The sequence below is a fragment of the Chanodichthys erythropterus genome, chromosome 2, assembly GCF_024489055.1.
Source record: "Chanodichthys erythropterus isolate Z2021 chromosome 2, ASM2448905v1, whole genome shotgun sequence".
NCBI lineage: Eukaryota > Metazoa > Chordata > Actinopteri > Cypriniformes > Xenocyprididae > Chanodichthys > Chanodichthys erythropterus.
Window position 1 is genome coordinate 27,123,478 of NC_090222.1, and position 20,210 is coordinate 27,143,687.

Genomic DNA, 20,210 nt, shown 5'->3' on the forward strand with positions numbered 1-20,210 from the left:
TTTATTTTAGAGCTTTCATCTTTATGACAGAATGTGGAAGTGACGTGTTTTCCCTCATGGAATCATGCTATAGGGAAAAGGTCATAGACCTGATGATCCAGCAACGACCTGCCATGACTAGCAGAAATGTTCTGTCACCAAGATTACCAAAACATAAAAGCTAAACACTTAAGAACTTAATACAAAAAAAAAAGAATAAATAAATACATACATACATACATAAATACATACATAAAACCTTGATAAAGTTAAACAGCAGGGTAAATGATCACTATGAGCAACTAGAATCCCTGCAGAACATGTGATGGGATCATTTGGACAATGCTTTATGGCCAAAGAAACACTATGCTTCACACAATGAAAAAAAAATAAATAAATAAAAAAACATTAAAAAAAATCACATACAGTAATTAGATCTCAAACTAAGAACAAGAATAAAAAATAACAATACAGATTATAAAAAAGAAGATAATTTTTATTTAATATAATACAACTTTTATTTAAACACAAAATAATTTAAACACATTTATATATTTATATTTTAAAAATGTTATTTACTTTAATCAAAGGTTTTTATTTATTTATATCAGTATTCTTCTAATTTTAATCAATTTTATTTGTTTATGTAGTTAATTTGTTATAATTACACACACACACACATATGTATATATATATATATATATATATATATATATATATATATATATATATATATATATATATATATATATAATGTATATGCACTGTTTTTGTCTAAACTTTTCCACGGACCCTATAGCATTCCCTGGACCCCTGCTTGAAAACCCCTGCTTTAGATCATAATGCATTCTCCTCCTCCTATTGTTCCACATTCACTAAAGTCAGTGTTCTAATAATAAAAGCAGGATATGCACATTGTACACTCAATATTTATCTGTACTTCATTCTTTACATTAACTAGCATTATGTTCAACTGGATTTTTATCCACACTTAGTCTATTGTACAACACAGCGGTCTAGAATGTTAGATTCTGACTGGCTGATAGGCATTCTAATGTTTTTAGAATAACAGCATGGCTAAGTAGTTTCACCTTTGACCACATTACACTTCCATATCACTTTGTCAATTTATTTCACTTATTTTAAAGAACCTTCATCAGTAAAAGATCCACAAAAACACTGGCCAAGCAAATAAATCTATCACAAATGAGTGGCTTTTAACCCCTCATTGAAGATGTCTGTTGTGTGATAGGCCTACTTAAAAAAAAAATACAATACCAGGACTTCCATAGCACAAGATTCTACAGATTACTACCAGTGTTGTCACATGGCTTTACCTATTCCACTGAGTTTAACAGCCATGTGCCTCCTGGCTCAGGTAACCACAGCAGGTGCTTCTGCAGCGAGCTGGAGGATCAGGTGAGGCCCTGTGTGTGTCATTACCATAGTCCTCATTAGACCCCACGGATGGCCTGTAACCAGACACGAAGCCAATCTGAGGCAAATAAGCACACTCACACAAATATTGTTTAGCTTAGCCAGAAAAACCAACAACAGACTTCTTCCTAATGAAGGACTAAAACCTTTCAGGACGGGTGTTTTTGTCAGCAGATTCTTCAGCTCAAAATGTTTTAAGTATAGACTAAATTGTTTTTCATCCTGCATGCGGATATCAAGGATCTTTAAAAAAAGATGTTCAAAATTCCTGTATGAAGATATGTTGAGAAGGAAATTTCTAGTTAAAGGAGTTAAAGGAATAATCCACCCAAACTGAGAATTCTGTCATCATTTACTCACTGTCATGTCACTCCAAACCGGTTTGACTATCATTCTTCTGTGGAACTCAAAAGAACATATTTTAAAATATGTATGTTTTTTGTTGTTGATGTTGTTCGTGAAACTCAGTAGGGCCAAATGTTAATTTGGTCCCCATTGACTTTCAAAGTTTTAACTCTTTTCAAATGATCCTCTTTTGTGTTCCACATTAGAAAGAAAGTCAAACCTGTTTGGAGCAACATGACAGTTAGTAATTTATGGCAGAATTTTCATTTTTTGGATGAATTAAGGCATTTGTTTATTGTTTTATTTTTTCTTGCATTGGGTTGTCAAATATGGGAATGCTAATGAAACAAATGAAACAAATCGTTTCCCCTGAAAACAGCCATGTGCTTCAACACAGCATTGAGCACACCTTTACCAGGTGTGATAAACCATGAAACATACAATCGGTCTCAAATCTCTTCCAATAGAGCAAGATGGCAACCTTACATCAGACTTTTGCTGTATCCCAACCACATGAACAAGCTGGTCAAGGTTTTCAGGATCACTAGAATCTTGCAGGCAGATGTTTTAGAGCTGAACTCTGCAGAATAGTGGCCCATAAGAAGCAGGATTGGACACCCCTGCTGTAGAAATACAAACAAAGCATGTTCTCTAGCAGATGTTCATAGATGTCAGAACATTTTCCTTCTCCTTGGACCCTCACTGGAGATTCTTGCTAATGGTCCATGACTTTTCCAACTGAATTTTTATTATCAAGACTATGCAACGCACATGCAAAATATTAAGGTATTTCCGGAATGGCAAATCATTATAGATTTCCATGTCACCATGGAAACATTTCCTGTGCCCTTTTTATAGGCACTGGAAGTCATTCACTAAGGAAGTGGACATTCCCATGCAAGCCACTAACATCTGATTTCATTCACAGGGATTTGACCAAGAAATGTTTTTGAACTGTAAACTGCTGAAGTTTCTTTCAACCCCATGTGATTTTAAAACTATGGCCATTCAGCATTATACATTAATGTGACTCGCAGAAGTGTAAAGTCAGTAAAGTAAATCACACGGTTCTACTGTGTGACAGTCATATTGTTAACAGACATTACTTCCATGTTAAAAAAGCAAACTAAACTGGCTACATCCAGTGCCTTCAGGCAAAAAGTACAGCAGACAGGATTAAGAAATCAATTGACAAACTTCCGACGAATACTGAGATTGCATTATGTCACGCTTTCAACACATTCTGGTTAAATAGCAAAAGGAATTCATATTTTGTGTATGTAATAATGTGTTTTCAAAAACTAAAATTCTATTTGAGCCAAAACCAGTTTACAGATAGCTGACAGTCAGTTTACAAAGTGGCTGAGTGGTTTGGTTACAATAGTCACAGTAGTGACTCATCATGACAGCCAGAAGGATGGCGAGAGGTTTGTATATTTGTATTAATATGCTTGGGTCCCCTGAGTAGGGAATGATTCAACGACGTGACTGAGCAACACAATGAACTCTTTGAAATATGATGTGTATGAATGGTATTCATCAAGGAGTTTCATTGTGCCACTGAGTTTCACTCTGTCAAACCTCCTAAAACATTTCCGCAGCAAAGTACAACTTCTTTCCAAAGACCGAAATGAGAGTATACACAAGAAAGGTCAACTCTTGGGAAATTTACAAAACTCTGACAATGAAGTATACAGATAAAAAGCTAGAAAACATTTGAAGCTAATAATAATGGGCTATATGAAGCACATATAATTTGGACTCATGACCCAGCCATAACTGTGTACTAGGTTCTTAGTGGTGAAGGATTAAATACAATCCTCTAAAAATAAAAATACAGGTATCAGCTTGTTGGTTTTAATTTGCAGTTTAGAGAACAGAATATTCACAGAAAAAGGTCAATGACCATAACATGTTCTCAAACTTCTCTAAACATTTCAGTGTAGGTTAACCAGCAGGTAAAGAAGTCATTTAGCAGCCTTGTGGCCAAAAGGGTAGTTCACACAATTTAAATTCTGTCATTTACTCACCCTCAAGTTGTTCCAAACCTGTATGAATTCATTTCTTCTGCTGAACACACAAAAAGATATTTAAAAAAAAAACATATTGGTAACCAAACAGTTGATGGGCCCAATTGACTTCAGTCATTTTTTCCCATACTTTGGAAGTCTAGGGGGCCCATCAGCTGTTATATTGGTTACCCATATTCTTCAAAATATCTTTTTTGTTCAGCAGAAGATTTTTAATTTTGGAACTGGAGGGCGAGTAAATGATAACAGAATGTTAATTTTTGGGTGAACTATCCCTTTAACTGTTATCATAGTCCTAAATTAGGACTCAAAACAGAACCACCATGAGGTTTTAGATAAAACCTTTAAAGCTTAATTATGAGCTAAAGCCAGCACCTGAAGTTATGCGTGGGATATGTGCGCATTACATCGTAAAAGAATGTTTATGAAACAGGAAGTGACACCATGAAAGTGGTGTTGAACTACAATGGCTAATTATACAATTTTTGCAACAAATAGTTGTGAGCTTTAATATGCCATCTGTGCAATTCCCAATTCAGCCAAGTTTATGAACATCATTTCTGTACAGAACACTGCGGGAAGTGATGACAATTTCACATGTGATTGTGTAAACTGCACCTCAAAAAAAGAAAAAAAAAGAAATTGAAAGTGTACCTGTAATTCAGATCTGAACAGTTGAATGACTTTAAATTTTTACTTTTAATAAAAAAATAGTTTATCTACACGACAAGTCATACAAAAAGATTGAAGAAAAAGCATGAATTCAAACTGATTTCACTCTTATGTCTCAAAAGAGTCCTTTTGATTTACAAAGTCCAGTTAGATTCACCGTATCAAATAAGCAAGTGCAGCTCCAAATGTAGCCACACTACCAATGGCCATCAGTGTGTTTCTCACAGCACCCTCTGTATCCGGGACATGAAAAAATTCCACAAAGCCATCCTATGGGAATAAAAATACAGATACATTTAAACCAAGTCACATATACACCAGGTGATTACAGGTTACAAACAAAGAAAAACTCAAAACAAGCACATATTATTGTGGTTAAAACTCACCCATGCTTTGTTTTTGAGCAGCCAGTCCCGCTGAGCTGTGAGAAGATAGGAAGAGATCTCTTCCCCAACCAGACTCACACACTTGCTAAGTCCTCGGTCATTCTGATGCTTGCACACAATTGCCCCAAAAGTCAGCAAGCTGGCAATTCGGCCCCAGTTTGTGATGCCATCGCTAAAGCTTTCTGTTGCCAGAGTCTTCATGAAACTCACATCTTCTCCATTCTGCTCCAGATTCAGACGTGCAATCATACCTGAGAAAGTCATATGTTAGAGGGCACTGCGAAGCCATAAATGTGATAATACGTGGCATAAAGTGGAACAACCTGCCAGGCCAGGTGCGTGGGAAGAGGGTGAGGCTGCCATAATGCTCTTTAACTTTAACCTGTTCTTATCAACCACTAAACATTGCGAAACAAAGCGAAAGGGAAACAGAGCGCTGCATGCTAAAATGAAGCAAGAACTCATTAAATTACCTTTGTAAGCGATTTCGTGCTTTACCACGAGACTTTCCACAACCCTCTTCATCGTTGAAAGAACCTGTTTTTTTCCTATTTTAGAATGAGAGAGTCCTGTAAAGTTTTTTAAGAAAGTGTCAATAATTTCTCGTGTTTCCACATCAAGGGACGTGTACGCATCTTCCTCGATATCCGACCCAGGCGAGGATGGTACCGAGACTTGTAGACCGTCCCCTGTAAACTGGTTCTGGGGTTTCCGCTCTGGCATTACTAGTCTCTTGCCACCAAACCCGCCAGAACTGTTGACGTTAAGAGCTGTTAATCCAATGCATGGCCAAAAGGCGTTGTCGTTTGAAACTTTACTTCCAGGGAACATTTTAGCAAATTCACACCAATGCCTTTAATCCAGTATATCGACGATGCATTTGCCTTTCTAATTTTAAATTGACTTAACTCAAATCTACTACATTGTAATGTTATCGAGGCGGAAGCGCAGAATGACTAATGTCTGGATATTTATAGGATTCACTCGGAGAGGGGGCGGGGCGTTCGTCTGTGGACCAATCATTGACAACGCACGTACAGAACACACACACACACACACACACACACACACACACACACACACACTGCGCTTTCGAAACCTCGAGTACAGAGCATAAAGCTTGTACTGCACGTAAAATCCGTCCTGCATTGATATAAAGCCTCCGAATCTGTGACGTTGGGAATTTACATTCTCAGGAACAATAATATTTAAAATAATTTCATGTCAAAATGTTTCACAGTTAGGCGTGAGGTAGGATTAACGACCATTCTGCTCATGAACGACCAGATATGTTTATGAAAACAAGATATGTATGTTTGGATTTAAAAATGTCACCCTGTTTTTCTGTCCAGGGTGACTGGGTTTACCCGTTTCATTGTTTTTCAAAGAGTGGGGCTCCCCCTAGTGACAAATAGTAGAACAGAATTTATAACGTGCATAGGTATACATGAGTTGCAAAAAAAGGTTCATATTTCTCACAGTTCAGTTTTTATTTTTCAAAGAGCTCCATATTTAATTTTACAAACAAGATTAAAATCGGTACATAGGCAAACAGTGATGGTTCGGCTCCATACACTATATTTTAAACAAAGAAAATATCTAGTAGTATATCTAGAAAAAAAAAAAAGGGGGGGGGGGGTGTTATGAATGACATACTGTGCACGCGCCTTTGTTTTAATTCCTTGATTACATCAGTGTTGCAGTTTCCTTTCTTTATAAAGCAAAACAAAAATCGCCGTAAATACCCTTAACAACTGACGAATTGAATTTGATGATGCCCTCAAGCGGCCACAGAAAAGATAATGCAACTAAAAAAACAAAACATTTCTTTAGAAAAAAGTACCATTCAATGTTTTTGCTATTAATGTAAAACTTTATTTGAAGTTCAGACAGCTCCAATATTCATTTCAAACATCTATCTTTGCTTCATGATTAGCCATCCTTTCATGTAAATATAATTATAAGGAAACAAATGACTCTGGAAATCCATTTTCAAACACAAATTAATTCAAGCAAAACATCAGAAACAATAATGCATATATGGGGATGAAAATAGAAATAATTAAACACCAAATGCTTCATAGTATGCAAATCATGAATACATTTTTCTGTGTCTATATATAGCGAGAGAGTCTTAAATTGGTTTACAGTTAATATGTTACATGAATATCACATTGCAGTATAGTGGAAGGTTTTCAGTTCAGCCCTGTCTGAATTGAATCCATTCAATTACAAAGCTTTCTTTACTTACAATGCAAGAATCCTTATACCCCATATTTAAATTTCTCACACTAGATTTGATGATATTTTTGTCTTGTAGCATTAAAAAGCAGAGCGAGATTCAGACACACGATATTAACATAAAAAGATAAAACACAAGCTTTGTGAATATTGGAAAGAACATTTAAAAATTCTAAAGACAACTGAGACAGATAATGCAAGACAAAATGCACAAATATGACACCAGATGCACAGTTTGACTATTTACAATTTGGCTGCAGCACAAAATAAGATTATCTCCTAGCATTGTGCAATAACGCATTCCTCAAAGGAAACATTGTACATCCACACATACCATCGAGTGACAAATACTAAGTGCAAGACCATCATATTTCCCTGATGTATTGCCAACTGCCACCAGCACCTCAACCACATATGGAAAAAAAACACATTCAATCCCTTAAACGTAATTCACATTTGAGTGAAATTTACATAGTGATATACAGTATTTTCTTTTACCAAGAATAACATGCATTAGTAAACATGTTTTTTGTTAGCTTCACATAGCTAAACACATTTTCTTTTACATCTTCAGGCCACATGTAGGCAGGTATGTGGTTTTAGAAGGGGCAACTTGATTAGACTATGCAAATCCTGACTTAGACTGTAAAACTGCCTAGTTTGAGTCTAGATTTCCCCTATAAGGGTATCTATCATCGTACTAGGATTCTGTAAAGAGTGCACAAAATCTTACCACTTGGAATAAATGAGCTGTTAAGACCCACCACAAAGTTTCCAACGATTTACATCAGCCCTGCGCAGTCTTCTTTAAACTTTGAAGAAGCTACAGAGGTTTATCAATTCATGTCCCATGGAGAAGGACACTTTGCTAAATGATAAGAAAAGTATCTCTTTAAAGAGCACGGATAATAAAAAAATGGGTCATAGAATATAATATTCAGTCATTTGTATGTTTTATGTTGGTTTGAAACCCAGTAATAAGCTGTAACAATCTATGGGTAATATTTTCCAATACTTTTTTAAAGTTTAAGTAGAGCATTTTACTATTTAGATCTGACATATATTTTTTCAAATATCGAACCAAAGGTGCTGCTCCATTCTGCAAATTTCCTTCTGCACCTCATTCCTTAGAATATACATACATATTTAGGACTGAATAGACTCATTTTGTTAAGACAGACAAGATAACTGCATCCCAGATGATCAAAGGGGTCATGTGCATCATACTACATATGTGGATATTGTGTAACAATCATACATTAATCCTATTAATAGAAACACTACTGATAGTGTACATGACAGCACAATGACTCCAGATGCCTGTAAGATTGAACACAAATAGCCACTGCTTTTTATAAACATACCAAAACTTTTGACGTATGCTGTATGCTATGACAAGATCATTTTCTTAAGTCCCTTATCATGCCACATACAAAGACCATTTCTGCTCTATCAGTGAATTACAACATTCTCTGTTTACACTCAAAAGCTGTGATTACAATAATCTTATCAGCCTGATTGGAACCGCTTTTATTAGATCCTACCATGGAAGGTAAAGGCTGAGAATAGTAAAACAATCCAGTCGTAAGCAGCTGTTATATAGTCAAACTGAGCCATACTTAGAGAGAGCGAGAGGTAGAGAAGTGGATGAGGGCTACACAGCCATTCTTTACCACTATTGCTCTAACCACTTGTTCACTGACTTTTTCAAAGAAATTCTCATAAAACATTCATCCTTTTGATTAGAGGGCTGCCAATGTACATCTGGGGCCAATGGCGGTCAAGTATTATCTATGTAAAACAATGCCTTTTAAAACCATCTTAAATCTTTTTCTAATTATTTGAAAGCATCTAACAGTGTTTTATAAAGTCTTCAGGGTTTTGTTCGCAATATGACTGATGTACAGGGTACACAGAGTAAAGTGCATCATGCTCCACTGGGGCCTGGAGTACTGAGGGTTAAGTTTTTCCCGACCATATTAAAAGGGTAACAGAGCTGGGTTGGTTAGACCTACTGAAGTGAAACAAAAATGACAGCAAAACTCTACACCCAAATGAAAACAAGTGAAACGATAAATTGATAACCAGTCCTGATTAAGCTGGTCTGGCAGGGCTGGGGAGGTTTAGGAAGTTTGCTAAGAGGGTTTTTTCAAAAACCTACGGGTGATGTTAGCCAGCCAGTTTACTTGTAACCAATGAGGACTTTCTCTGCGGAAGGTCTTGTGGGGTTGGAATGTGATCCCCGGTAACGATGTTCTTGTCTGGACCGGCTGCGGCAGGCAGCTGTTTGTTCTTCATCTTTGCCTTGGCCATGTTGTAATCTCCTGAGTCAAAATACTTTTGCTGATGACAAAACAATGCAGAAGTTGGATCACATTTCAGAAATTACATTAAAATGTTATGAAATCATAAAGACATATTCTTTTTTTTTTTTTTTTGGCTATGTTGCAAGCACCTGGAACTGTATGAATATGCCTTTTAAAATGTCTCTTGATGTAGCTGTGCAATTGAAGTAAAAAAGTATGGTAAAATGTTTAAACATACCCCTTTCTGCAGTCTCTTCATCAGGAAGTCAGAGCCACCTGGCTTTTGACCCAAACTGGGATACTTCGCTTTCAATTTGGCCTCCTCTGACCGCACAGGGTTTGAGTTTGTGTCCTGAGATTCCTGAAAAACATTTATCGCAATCTTTAGTTGTTAGACATCAGTTTAAAACCTTTTGAGTAAAATTCCTATGTACACTACCATTCAAGTTTGGGGTCACTAAGATTTTTTCATGTTTTTGAAAGAAGTCTCAACAAGGCTGCATTTATTTGATCAAAAATACAGTATACAAAAATAAGCAGTATTACTGTGAAATATTATTGCAATTTTAAAATAACTGTTTATTCCTGGAAAAGCTGAATTTTCAGTGTTTTCAGTGTCACATGATCCTTCAGAAATCATTCTAATATGCTTAAGAAAAAATTCTTATTAATATCAATGTTGAAAACTGCTTAATTTTTTTTGGGTAACACTTTATTTTACAGTGCCGTAGTTACACGTTACTACATGTACTTAACAGTATATTATGCACAATTACAAGTAACTAACCCTAAACCAAACCCTAACCATAACTCTATAGTAAGTACGTGTAGTTAATTAATAGTACTCAGTACTTATTTGAGTAATTACAATGTTACTACGGCACTAAAATAAAGTGTAACCTTTTTTTGGGGGGGGGGGGGGGTGCAAAAATAACAGCATTTATTTGTATTAATTGTATTTTTTGAAACAATGTAAATGTGTTGTTCTGTCACTTTTGATCAACTTATTGCATCTTTGCTGAAAAGTATTAATTTGTATTTTGAATGGGTTTATGTAAACAAACTTTATTAAACACTGGAAAGCAGATTACTTGCATTTAGTCTTACAACTATAACTATAAGAAGGAAGACGGAACAAACTAATAATCAACACTCAAAACTAATGAAACTTAATCTCACAATAACACAACAATAAAGCAAATCGTCTTTCATCATGATATCATTCTTCCTGTAATTCCCAAAAGGTGTGGTCCATTAATCACTTTATTTTAGGGCAAGGTTCAACTAAGACTGCTTAGTTTGGCAGAAAATTCCCAGGTTTTTTTTTTTTTTTTTTTTTTTTATATATATATATATATAAAACTCTCTTACTTCACTACTGAATAGGGAAATTAAATTTTGGTTTCAATTTGAATGCAAGCTAAAATAAACAAACACCACAATCTAGTGATTATGAAACTATAATTGAAACTATTCAACATCCGAGTCAAGGCGATTTGTAAACATCTTCACGTTTCTGTTTTGTTGGGGTTTAAACGGGTTTGTTTTGAACAGTAAAACAGCAAAATGTGTCTTCAGGTCTTGCAATAGCATAAAACGTACAGCTAAACGTACCAAGATACTGAAGATTACCGAAAGATAAATTTTTGAGCACCTACATATTCCCCCCCAAATTGTGTGGTTTAATTTTGAATTATCCTCTGCTTCACTCTAAACTGAGTAATCATGCGCTGGTGTGTTTAGACTGGGGTCTGGATAATTGTGAAGAAAAAAAACACAGCCTTTAAAGAGGGCTATAATGACATAGACTGCAGTATATACACATTTAGGTAGACTTCCATAATGAATGCAGTATATACACATTTAAGTAGACTTCCATTATGAATGCATGACTTGAAATTAAGACCATTTTTGCAAATAACAAGACTGTGTGTCAAAAGGGGCAGATCTTGCATGTTACACTGACTAAAAGCAATTGTTGCAGAAGGCAGATTGCAGAAAAACAGGTTTGTAAATCCTCATGACACAGTAACTAAGTTTATGTTCTACTTGCTACACCCAATGAGTCTATGTGAGTCACAAACAATTCATAAAAAAGCATTTTAAATCACAAAAGCAGAATCCAGTATGAGTTTATTCCACACTACAAGGACCCAGGAAATGGAATATCATTTTTACCCAATTTTATTGATCAGGTCTAGCCAAAATAATAATAATAATAAAAATTAAACATGTTGTGTCACATAAAAAGGGTTTAAAATTTAGTTTTTTCATCTCCACTGAAAGCAACAGTATTTGGGACTAATAAACACAACAGACCTAGTGTTGGATCATGCATCAACTGCTAAAAGTTAGTCTTTTTTTCTTTAAGACTGTTCATAACTTTAAGTCAGTTACTTAAAAATAAAGATCGGTCTAATTTGATACTGAAAACAAAGTAAGACTGGATGGCCCTTGGCTAACTTCTAGTTGGTCATGGCTGTTTCTGCAACAGGACCCTGGAGAAGAAACAGACTCTTCTGATTAGGTCCAATATGCTGATTCACTAGGATCTATAACAAGTAATTTATGAGCTGCTATATTCAGCACCACCTGGAAAAAGTGCAAACAAGGCTGTTTGTTAAGTTCCCACAGTAAAAACTACTCTTAAAAACTGCATACACTTGGGACTCATTTTCTTCTAAATACATGCCATTTTAGCACAACAATGTCAATTAACAGTGCCAGTGGTCTTCAGCATTTTTATATATATATATAAACCTAACATCAACAAAGGAATAAATATTAGAATCAGTTTGACAGCATGACAACTTTGCGGAAACATATGAAAATGGGCGACCCAGTTATTTTTGTTCATACAACCCAACTGGCACCATCAGGTTAGAGTAGGTGTGACAAAACTGAAGAGTGACAGAAAGAACCAATCAAACGCTGTTATTTCGTGACGTCTGCGCTCAATAACCAATCAAAATGAGGCTCATGCTTGTGAAACCCTCGACTATCACCTTGTTTAACTCATGCAGGTGACAGCTCAGCAATCAAATAGCAGATAATCAGAGATATTTCTGTTGAAGATGTCAGTGAGTAATAAGCAGTCATTTTAATATAACGGAATTAAGGCATATTGAAATTATAGTGGATAAAATTGACAGACACTGTAAGAGACTGCAACGAACGAGGCGCAGCCCCAATGTATTCTCTACCTGAGTCTCGTCCACCTGCTCCGAATGCGTCTCCGTGTCCTGGTTATCTGATGACATGTCTGTTCGGCGTTTGCTGACCAAGTAATCAACGTGTTTGAGTGTAAATTTTGCTGTCTATTCGCGCCCGATCCGATCCACCCACGGTGTTCAGTATCAAAATGGCGTCCGCTGCAGCGACGTCACTTTGGGGGGCGGTCACGCAGCGGAAAAGCCAATCGAAATCTGGTTTGATGTTTGAGAGACAGATGAACCAGCCAGTAGATTTCCAATAGTCATATCAAAATAAATAAGTGACCAATGGTAAGCTACAATGCCTTTGCGAGCTCATACAATAATAAACATTATATTGGGCAATTGAAACTGTTAATTTATATTAAAATCTACAGGGGATGTTAATAAAAATGCTCAAAAGGTTTTCAATGGGGAACATGCCTGCGATTATATTGTTATATAGGAGAGTCCTTATAATTGCTATTTTTGAAAAAGTCATTTTAAAGCCTAGGCCTAAGTAGACTTCATAAACAATCGCATTTTAATATGCGAATCTGCTATCCCCAACCCTATAATATATTATATACAAAATATATTGTAATCTATAATCTGCACAACTCCACTACGTTCAAGACTTGACATGGTTGAGGTAAGAACTATGGGTAAGAATGACAAAAAAAAAAAAACTTATTATAATAATTTTAAAATGTTACATGAATCCATAGTACGTATTGCTGTTTTTCAAATGAAGAAATAATGCTTTATTTCTATATTTGCATAATTTTATACTTCTTTATTAAATAACTTAAAATTTGATTGTTTGTTTATATGTTAGACATAATTAGACGTGAATTAATAAGAGAGGTCACGTGACGTGACGTTACGTAGGAGTTTATGGCGGGAGATGGCGCTCGCGAGAGAGACGGACAGTTAAAACGTCGGTTGAGGTGAGAGGGGCCAACGCAATGGTTATTATTACTATTTAGGATATATTTTTCTTTCTTTTAAAATTTAACTGTCCAACAAAGTCATCTTCATTGCCAACTTATTTTGGTAAGATAATTATATTCTTTACACTGTTGTGTTTTTTGACAGAAAAACTGCTGCAATTGTACCAAAACCATCAAGCCAGTAACTAAAGCAATCGCACATTATATTTGCAGATGCTAATTTTTTGGCTTTTAACTGGTAATCTGTTATAATCATCATGGCAAGTGAACAGAAACTGCGCCCCGTCCAGGTAAACAGTAACGTTACCACCAATTGTTTGAAACTAATTAAACTTTAGCTTGTATAGGCTTTTGCTGGCCTGTCCACAAGTGGTAAATATAACAGTATCTAACGTGTTTTGTGTGTTTTTCAGAGCTGTCAGATGTTGCCAGATGTGGTGTCCACCGAACAGCAGTCGCTGGTGCTTGTGAAAAAACTTCTAGCCATTGCTGTCTCAAGCATCACTTACCTCAGGGGTCTTTTCCCAGAAAAGGCTTATGGACCCAAATATGTGGGAGGTAAAAGTGATGCATCAAGTAGAACAGGCAACAAATTCTTCATTATTTCATTATTATAAAACTTTATTATTTTTATTTCCTTTCTTTTCACAGAGCTGAAAGTCCTGATACTGCGAGAGCATAGCTGCCCTGGAGCTCAGCAGATTGTGCAGTGGTAAGTGGACAGTTGACACACACATCATGTTTTCACATTCCCTTCATGAAAAATGTATTAAAACATTAACAATGAAAGTGCATATACATAATTTGGAAGTGTAATATAGAACATCAGGGGCCTCATTTATAAAACTTTGCGTAGATTTCATCCTAAAAGTGTATGTACGCGCAAAAGCTAGATTCTGCGTACGCACAAAAATAATCTGATTTATAAAACCATGCGTACGCCAGATCCTGCGCACAAATCCCTTTATAAATCCCAGTCAGCAGAAGATTGTGCGTACGTGCATCTCCACCCTGTCTCCTCCCCGAAATCACCATATATGGAGCTTACGATGCCTAGTTTTACTATGCATAACCTCATCTGCATATCATTTCCATACATATTCCCATCCACGTGACATCCGGTTAACACCGTCAAAGGTACAAGACATTGGAAAATATTAGATATGGACTATAAATGCAATTTGTGCCACACATTATGTTGATAAAGATAATCCAATATCCTCGTTGTTTTAGAATAAATATATCAAAATATCCATAAAAACAAAATTGTATAAAATACTTCAGATAAAGGTTTTAGAATAGAGATGATTCATTCATTTCCACTGGCCAGATAGTATTTTAATAGTTTTAAACAATTCAAATCAAATGTATAAAGTTTTGCTGATATACATATCTTTTAGGAAGTTTATAGGCTATTATTTATAGGCACTTATTTATTGCAGTGTAAATACAATTGTCTGAAACGGCGCGTCACTGACAAAGTATTTTTAAAAGAAAACATGCAAATCTTACCGTTTTCCTCAAATTATATCCTTCAAATGGTAATTATTTGAAGATCCTTCACACGAACACCTCCTGCAGCTGTGGTTGTACAGTAAGATATTATTGGACCTATTCAAACTGGACAACGGACCGTTCGACCACCGAATCCAGCAGTGTCTTCCATAATATCTAAGTTAAGTGTGCATCACTGATCGTCATTCTCGAATAATATTTTGTCATAACATCTGCAGTTTAGTTTAAAGAGGAATCATTGTGCTCCCAGCGCTCCTCGCTGTCATTATAAAACAGCATGTCACTGGAAAAGTGATCGAAAGTAGCACATCTGCTATCTCAATTCATATCACTTTTGTCTCTGAGGGGGAGCATCCATTATGATGATATGTTATATACGCACATACCTTTTTATAGCCCATTCATTTAAAAAAAATAGTAAATTCAAAGTATTTGCACCTGGTTAAGAATGCTGATAATGATAATTCAGGTTGATGCAATTTGATTTATCGGGTGATCATGTAATAGGATAATTTAGAAGTTTTTCATTTTAAATAGTTATTGCTATTTGGGCCAGTTGGTGTCGCCAAAACACATACTCTTCTAAAAGAGTGCGTACGCACGGTCAAGAGCATCCGTACGGTGCGTACTTATTTACGCCAAGTTTATTTTTTATAAATCCCGATATGTGTGTGGAAAAATGTGTACGCATATTTCTATGCCCATTTTGTGCGTACGCAACGTTTATACATCAGGCCCCTGGTCTAAGCTATGAAGAGTATCTCACCTCAACTATTTCAGGTTGCAGGGATGTTTTGATGCACTTCAAAGAAGATATGTAAGTCTGTGCTTTTATTCTCTTATGTAGTTTTCTTTTACATTTTCTAACGAGTTATATAACTGGACTGGTCATCATCACTTTCAGTAACCTTTGAACCTTTTGCATCTGCTTTGCTTTATCAGCTGCGCATGGTTCTTCTATCAGTGAGTATTACCTTATTGATTTGAAAACTAACAGTAATCAATTTAAAACTATATGTTGCATGCAGAATTATAATAATTTATTATGTAGTTTATGGCAATACATTTTAAAGTAAAAATGTGACTATTTTTTACTTGTAGATTTACTGTGATCCAGACAATCCACAGGTAATCAGACATTTAAATAAATGTCATACTTTGAATGTTACTTAATCTCTCTTTGAATATAATGCAAATGAAATCATTTCATGATGACCTTTTTTGTGTGTTTCAGACTTTGAATTTACATTTTTACTTTTTGCTTTTTTGCAGAAAGTGACTGAATGTTACCAGTTCAAAATCAAATACACAGAGAAAGGACCTCAGATGGACTTTGAGAGGTGGCTATATCTGTTTGAGTGGTTATCAAAATTTGTTGATGGATTACAGCTGCCTAGCATGTCCTAATATCATTTTTCTGACATTGTTATTTATTACCACATATTAATGTTTCCTCTTGTGAAAATAAATGTCTGTGTTTTCAGCAAAAATGGGCAGAGCCTGACTAAAATGGCCTGTGACAACACCCAGAAATCCAGTATGCTGCTGGTGCGCAAACTTTACATGCTGATGCAAAATCTCGGCCCACTGCCTGACGACGTCTGCCTCAACATGAAACTCTTCTACTATGATGAGGGTAAATATAGGTTTGCTATCTGCTACAGGCTATACCATGCACAAGAAGTGCTTTGTTTGTCATTTATTTCTCTTTAGTATGTGATTTAGGCTATTTAACAGAATTCAATATACTTTGCGAAACCATGGACCACAGGACAAAGTTGGCCAATGAGGACCATTGATTTGGCCATATATCCTTGAAGCATTTCCTAATTTCTAATTTATCTTTTTGTTTCATTATTTAACATTTTTGTAGTGATGCACTGATCATGATTTTTTTTTTTTAAGCAAATTTATTCATTGTATATTTGAAGAGTTCATTTAATTCTCACAAAACATGTTTTTTATTGTGCATTCCAAGTAATATCAATCAAACTGCAGTTGGAGTGTTTTGATTAAGTAATAATAACTCCAAATTGTACACCAATTTACTCCAAACTCCAATTTTTGTACTCCATAAATTGGAACCTAACCCGGTTCCAATTTATGGTCGGTTGACTGGTGCATCTCTACATTTTTGTTTCATTTTTTACATTGAAATGTATTGAATATAAGCTAATTTGTTTTTTAATACAATACAGTTGAATATAATGCAACATTTACTTTTGGCCCACTGCCCTCAATCCACATTTGATTTTTGTCGTTTCATAGTAAATTGTTTGGCACCTCTGGTATTGGTGTTGTATTATTCAGTGTCAGCATGTATTTGTGTCTCAGTGACCCCTCAGGAGTATCAGCCACCTGGCTTTAAGGACGATGACAACAGGACAGTGATATTTGAGAGGGAACCAGTAAATCTGACCATGGGAGAGGTGGTCACACCTTTTCATAGCCTCAGAATGAACGTCACCACTGAGCGGAAGAGACTTGATCCGGTGAGATAAAGAAGCTAGGCACCTACTGCTTGGCAGAAAATATAATATCATTTGTGTAAAGAATTGATCACTACTATACTTGTATTTATGTGCGTGAACAGCCTGATGATGATGATGATGTGGAAGTATGTGTGAGTACAAAATGGTCTTTGAAAATGTTTGAGGATGGGACGATGTCTGAAACTTCAGTTCAGCAGGTGGAGACCTTTTAATACTTAACAGATATTTTCTCAGCTTCTTTTTCTGCCTTAACTTTACAAAATGTGAATATTAATCTCAAATGATGGACTTATTTGCTCACAGGAGTGTATGACAAAGGAGAATGTCATCACTGATGCTGGCATTGAATACTCAGGTGAATGTTACACTCTGTGTCTGCCAATTTAATGACATCGGCGTGAACTTAATCAAGGTAATAATCACCACCAACTCCAGCAACCATTGCTCATGGTCTGTCACATTTACAGAAACTCAGGAGAACTCACAACAGACTCACAGAAACAGCAAGGAGGATCTTACAACAGGTGCAAAGGTAGTGCCTCACACTCACAGTCTGCTCTCGTGGCCTGTGTATGAGAGGAAGTTGTGTTTTATTATGTGATGTTTATTTTAGATTGACAATCTGGTAAAGAAAACTGCTGATCTTAAGGTGGACGCCAGGAAGACCAGGAGTGGACGCATCTTTGAGCCTCAGGTGGGAAATACAATGCCCGTGTATGTGTTGTCATGTTTGTTGTTGTTTTGTTTTTTTTGTCACATTTACCAGTATAATCACTGGAACTTTGTGAATATTTTTTATCAGTCATTGAATTTAAATGCAAGGTTTAGCTTCATGCAACATTTCTCATTCTGATGGCTCTATCATGCAGTCAGAGTCAGGGAAAAATGTTAAGTGAACAGATGAGTTTGTCACGTTATTCAAGTGTTCATGTTCTGATGAACAGTAGTTTACCACAACTAAATGCACTTCCTCTATCTCTGCAGATCTCTCAGTTAGAGTTCCCGCTAAGCCAAGATCCCCAGCCATCTGCCCCGAAGAGGCGCAAAGTCAGTGTACCCAAATAACACTGTGACTAGTACACTCACAATATTTCCAGTACAGTCACACTGCAACAAACTGACACATGCTGCATCCTGTTTAATGTCTTTTGGTTTTGGTTTGATTCATTTAGTTGCAAAAAATCTTTGTAAAACAAGTTCTATGGTTCAAGGGCATATGGTAACACGATGAGTGCACTAAGGAGTTTGAAATTGTGTACTTTGTTATTTATGTTAATATTTTATGAGATATATTTGAATAGTCACAATTAGCTTTCCGTGCCAGTAAATTTTAGTAACTTTGCTGGATTTTAGTCACTGCTGCCAAAGTACCATGTACATATTTAGTTACTCCACTAGATGGCAGCATGCACATTGCCTGTGTTTGTATCAAAACAGTGATTCCAATAAAAACATGCCTTTACTTTGACTTGCAGAACCAAAGTGATATATATCAAAATAATATATACATACAGACACTGGAAATACCTTTTTTACTGCTTTGATAATTTGTAAATTATATTTAAAAAAAAATACAAACTCAGAAAAGTATTAGCTACATGTAGGACAAATCTAACTAACAAAAATATGTTCTAAGAATGTTTTGCTATCGTACCCATTGAGTTAACATTATTTCTGAATGTTTAAAACATCCAGTTTTTTTGTTTTGTTTTTTATGTTTTTTCTTGGTTATAGGAACATTTAAGGAAATTATCTAGTTTGCAAACATTACTTTTGAATGTTCTGAAACATTCTGAAAAATATATTAACATTTAAAAATTTTAGATGAAATTCTAAGGAAAAATTCAAAAACGATGTATAGATAATGTTTTTGTGCTAATGTTTTAGAACATTGTTAAAGACCAGATAAATTTGAATGAACATTCTATCAATGTTACTGGAAGAATGTTTGTTCATAACTTTGAGAGAACCTTGCCAGAACATTAGCCAAAGTTCTAAGATTGTTCCCTGTTAGATAAAGTGGAGAATTGTAACCTGAGTCCTGCTGTGTTTTTGCACATGTTAAATGAAGCTAAATCAACTGTATTTCATACAGTATGAGAGGGTTTTTTCCAATATTATAAAAAGAAAAAACTTTTATCACACCTACTTGAAAAAATTGGGACGCAGCTCATATAGCAAAGTTCTTATTTGCAAAGATCTCTAGATCTCCATTGTATCAATAATATATACGCAGAAGTCCTTGTTTACAAAAGTGTTCACTTTATCTAGTTCCAGAATATTTGTTGGCTCATTGCCCAAGTGTAGAAGAAGTTGGCTAGAGACAAAAGCATCTCAAACTCCAATTCCAGATCTGCAGTTTCAGGCTTGGCTGTGAAACATTGTCTTTGAGGCTTGATTTGTCACTGATCAGAAACAGCAGAAACCCCTTCGCCCTTTTGCTTTCACACAAGAGCTTTCAGTTTTGAAATCAGAGTTTGGTCCGTTTAGCATCTGCTCTTCCGGTTTGTACTCGCATTGATGATGCAAACATCGCAGTTTGGACCCAAAAAGTACAATGTAAAAAGATACCTGCAGGGGGAGGGGGAGGGTGGTGGAATCATTCTTGAGTTTAGACCAAGCAATCGAACCAAGTTAGGCTGTGTATCTATATGTGGGGGGTG

The 20,210-nt window shown here is 35.7% G+C and overlaps 3 protein-coding genes across 4 annotated transcripts; 1 reads left to right on the plus strand and 2 right to left on the minus strand.

Moving 5' to 3' along the window:
* Positions 1-1,227: 1,227 nt before the first annotated feature.
* Positions 1,228-5,807, minus strand: mcl1b (MCL1 apoptosis regulator, BCL2 family member b). Of its 2 annotated transcripts, XM_067407229.1 has the most exons (4): positions 5,323-5,807; positions 4,850-5,100; positions 4,621-4,733; positions 1,228-2,384 (listed from the first exon to the last, which is right to left on the minus strand). In XM_067407229.1, the coding sequence occupies exons 1-4, from the start codon at positions 5,678-5,680 to the stop codon at positions 2,306-2,308; spliced, it is 801 nt and encodes a 266-aa protein (XP_067263330.1). In that variant the 5' UTR covers positions 5,681-5,807; the 3' UTR covers positions 1,228-2,305. The 2 variants fall into 2 exon arrangements, with proteins under 2 accessions (XP_067263330.1, XP_067263339.1); XM_067407238.1 differs by lacking the exon at positions 1,228-2,384 and having other exon boundaries at positions 2,417-4,733.
* Positions 5,808-6,334: 527 nt separating this feature from the next.
* ensab (endosulfine alpha b) lies at positions 6,335-12,760 on the minus strand. The gene is made up of 3 exons (XM_067407264.1): positions 12,600-12,760; positions 9,635-9,757; positions 6,335-9,433 (listed from the first exon to the last, which is right to left on the minus strand). The coding sequence occupies exons 1-3, from the start codon at positions 12,654-12,656 to the stop codon at positions 9,260-9,262; spliced, it is 354 nt and encodes a 117-aa protein (XP_067263365.1). The 5' UTR covers positions 12,657-12,760; the 3' UTR covers positions 6,335-9,259.
* A 1,007-nt stretch (positions 12,761-13,767) lies between these two features.
* Positions 13,768-18,994, plus strand: hormad1 (HORMA domain containing 1). The gene is made up of 14 exons (XM_067407251.1): positions 13,768-13,830; positions 13,954-14,098; positions 14,192-14,252; positions 15,836-15,872; positions 15,998-16,018; positions 16,157-16,183; positions 16,328-16,395; positions 16,540-16,691; positions 17,390-17,547; positions 17,649-17,744; positions 17,851-17,902; positions 18,015-18,079; positions 18,161-18,241; positions 18,532-18,994. Exons 1-14 carry the CDS (start codon positions 13,798-13,800, stop codon positions 18,610-18,612), a joined length of 1,077 nt encoding a protein of 358 aa, XP_067263352.1. The 5' UTR covers positions 13,768-13,797; the 3' UTR covers positions 18,613-18,994.
* The last annotated feature ends 1,216 nt before the right edge of the window (positions 18,995-20,210 follow it).

Excerpts from the sequence above, each read along its gene's own strand:
- ensab (XM_067407264.1), bottom strand. The coding sequence starts at position 12,656 with ATGTCATCAGATAACCAGGACACGGAGACGCATTCGGAGCAGGTGGAC. Across the intron at positions 9,758-12,599 it reads AGCAGGTGGACGAGACTCAG|GAATCTCAGGACACAAACTC; the intron begins GTAGAGAATACA and ends AATGTTTTTCAG. Across the intron at positions 9,434-9,634 it reads TGAAGAGACTGCAGAAAGGG|CAAAAGTATTTTGACTCAGG; the intron begins GTATGTTTAAAC and ends TTTTGTCATCAG.
- mcl1b (XM_067407229.1), bottom strand. The coding sequence starts at position 5,680 with ATGTTCCCTGGAAGTAAAGTTTCAAACGACAACGCCTTTTGGCCATGC. Across the intron at positions 4,734-4,849 it reads TGCTCAAAAACAAAGCATGG|GATGGCTTTGTGGAATTTTT; the intron begins GTGAGTTTTAAC and ends TTATTCCCATAG. Across the intron at positions 2,385-4,620 it reads GCACTTGCTTATTTGATACG|CAGGGGTGTCCAATCCTGCT; the intron begins GTGAATCTAACT and ends GTATTTCTACAG.
- hormad1 (XM_067407251.1), top strand. The coding sequence starts at position 13,798 with ATGGCAAGTGAACAGAAACTGCGCCCCGTCCAG. Across the intron at positions 16,692-17,389 it reads ACTCTTCTACTATGATGAGG|TGACCCCTCAGGAGTATCAG; the intron begins GTAAATATAGGT and ends TTTGTGTCTCAG. Across the intron at positions 17,903-18,014 it reads TGCTGGCATTGAATACTCAG|AAACTCAGGAGAACTCACAA; the intron begins GTGAATGTTACA and ends TCACATTTACAG.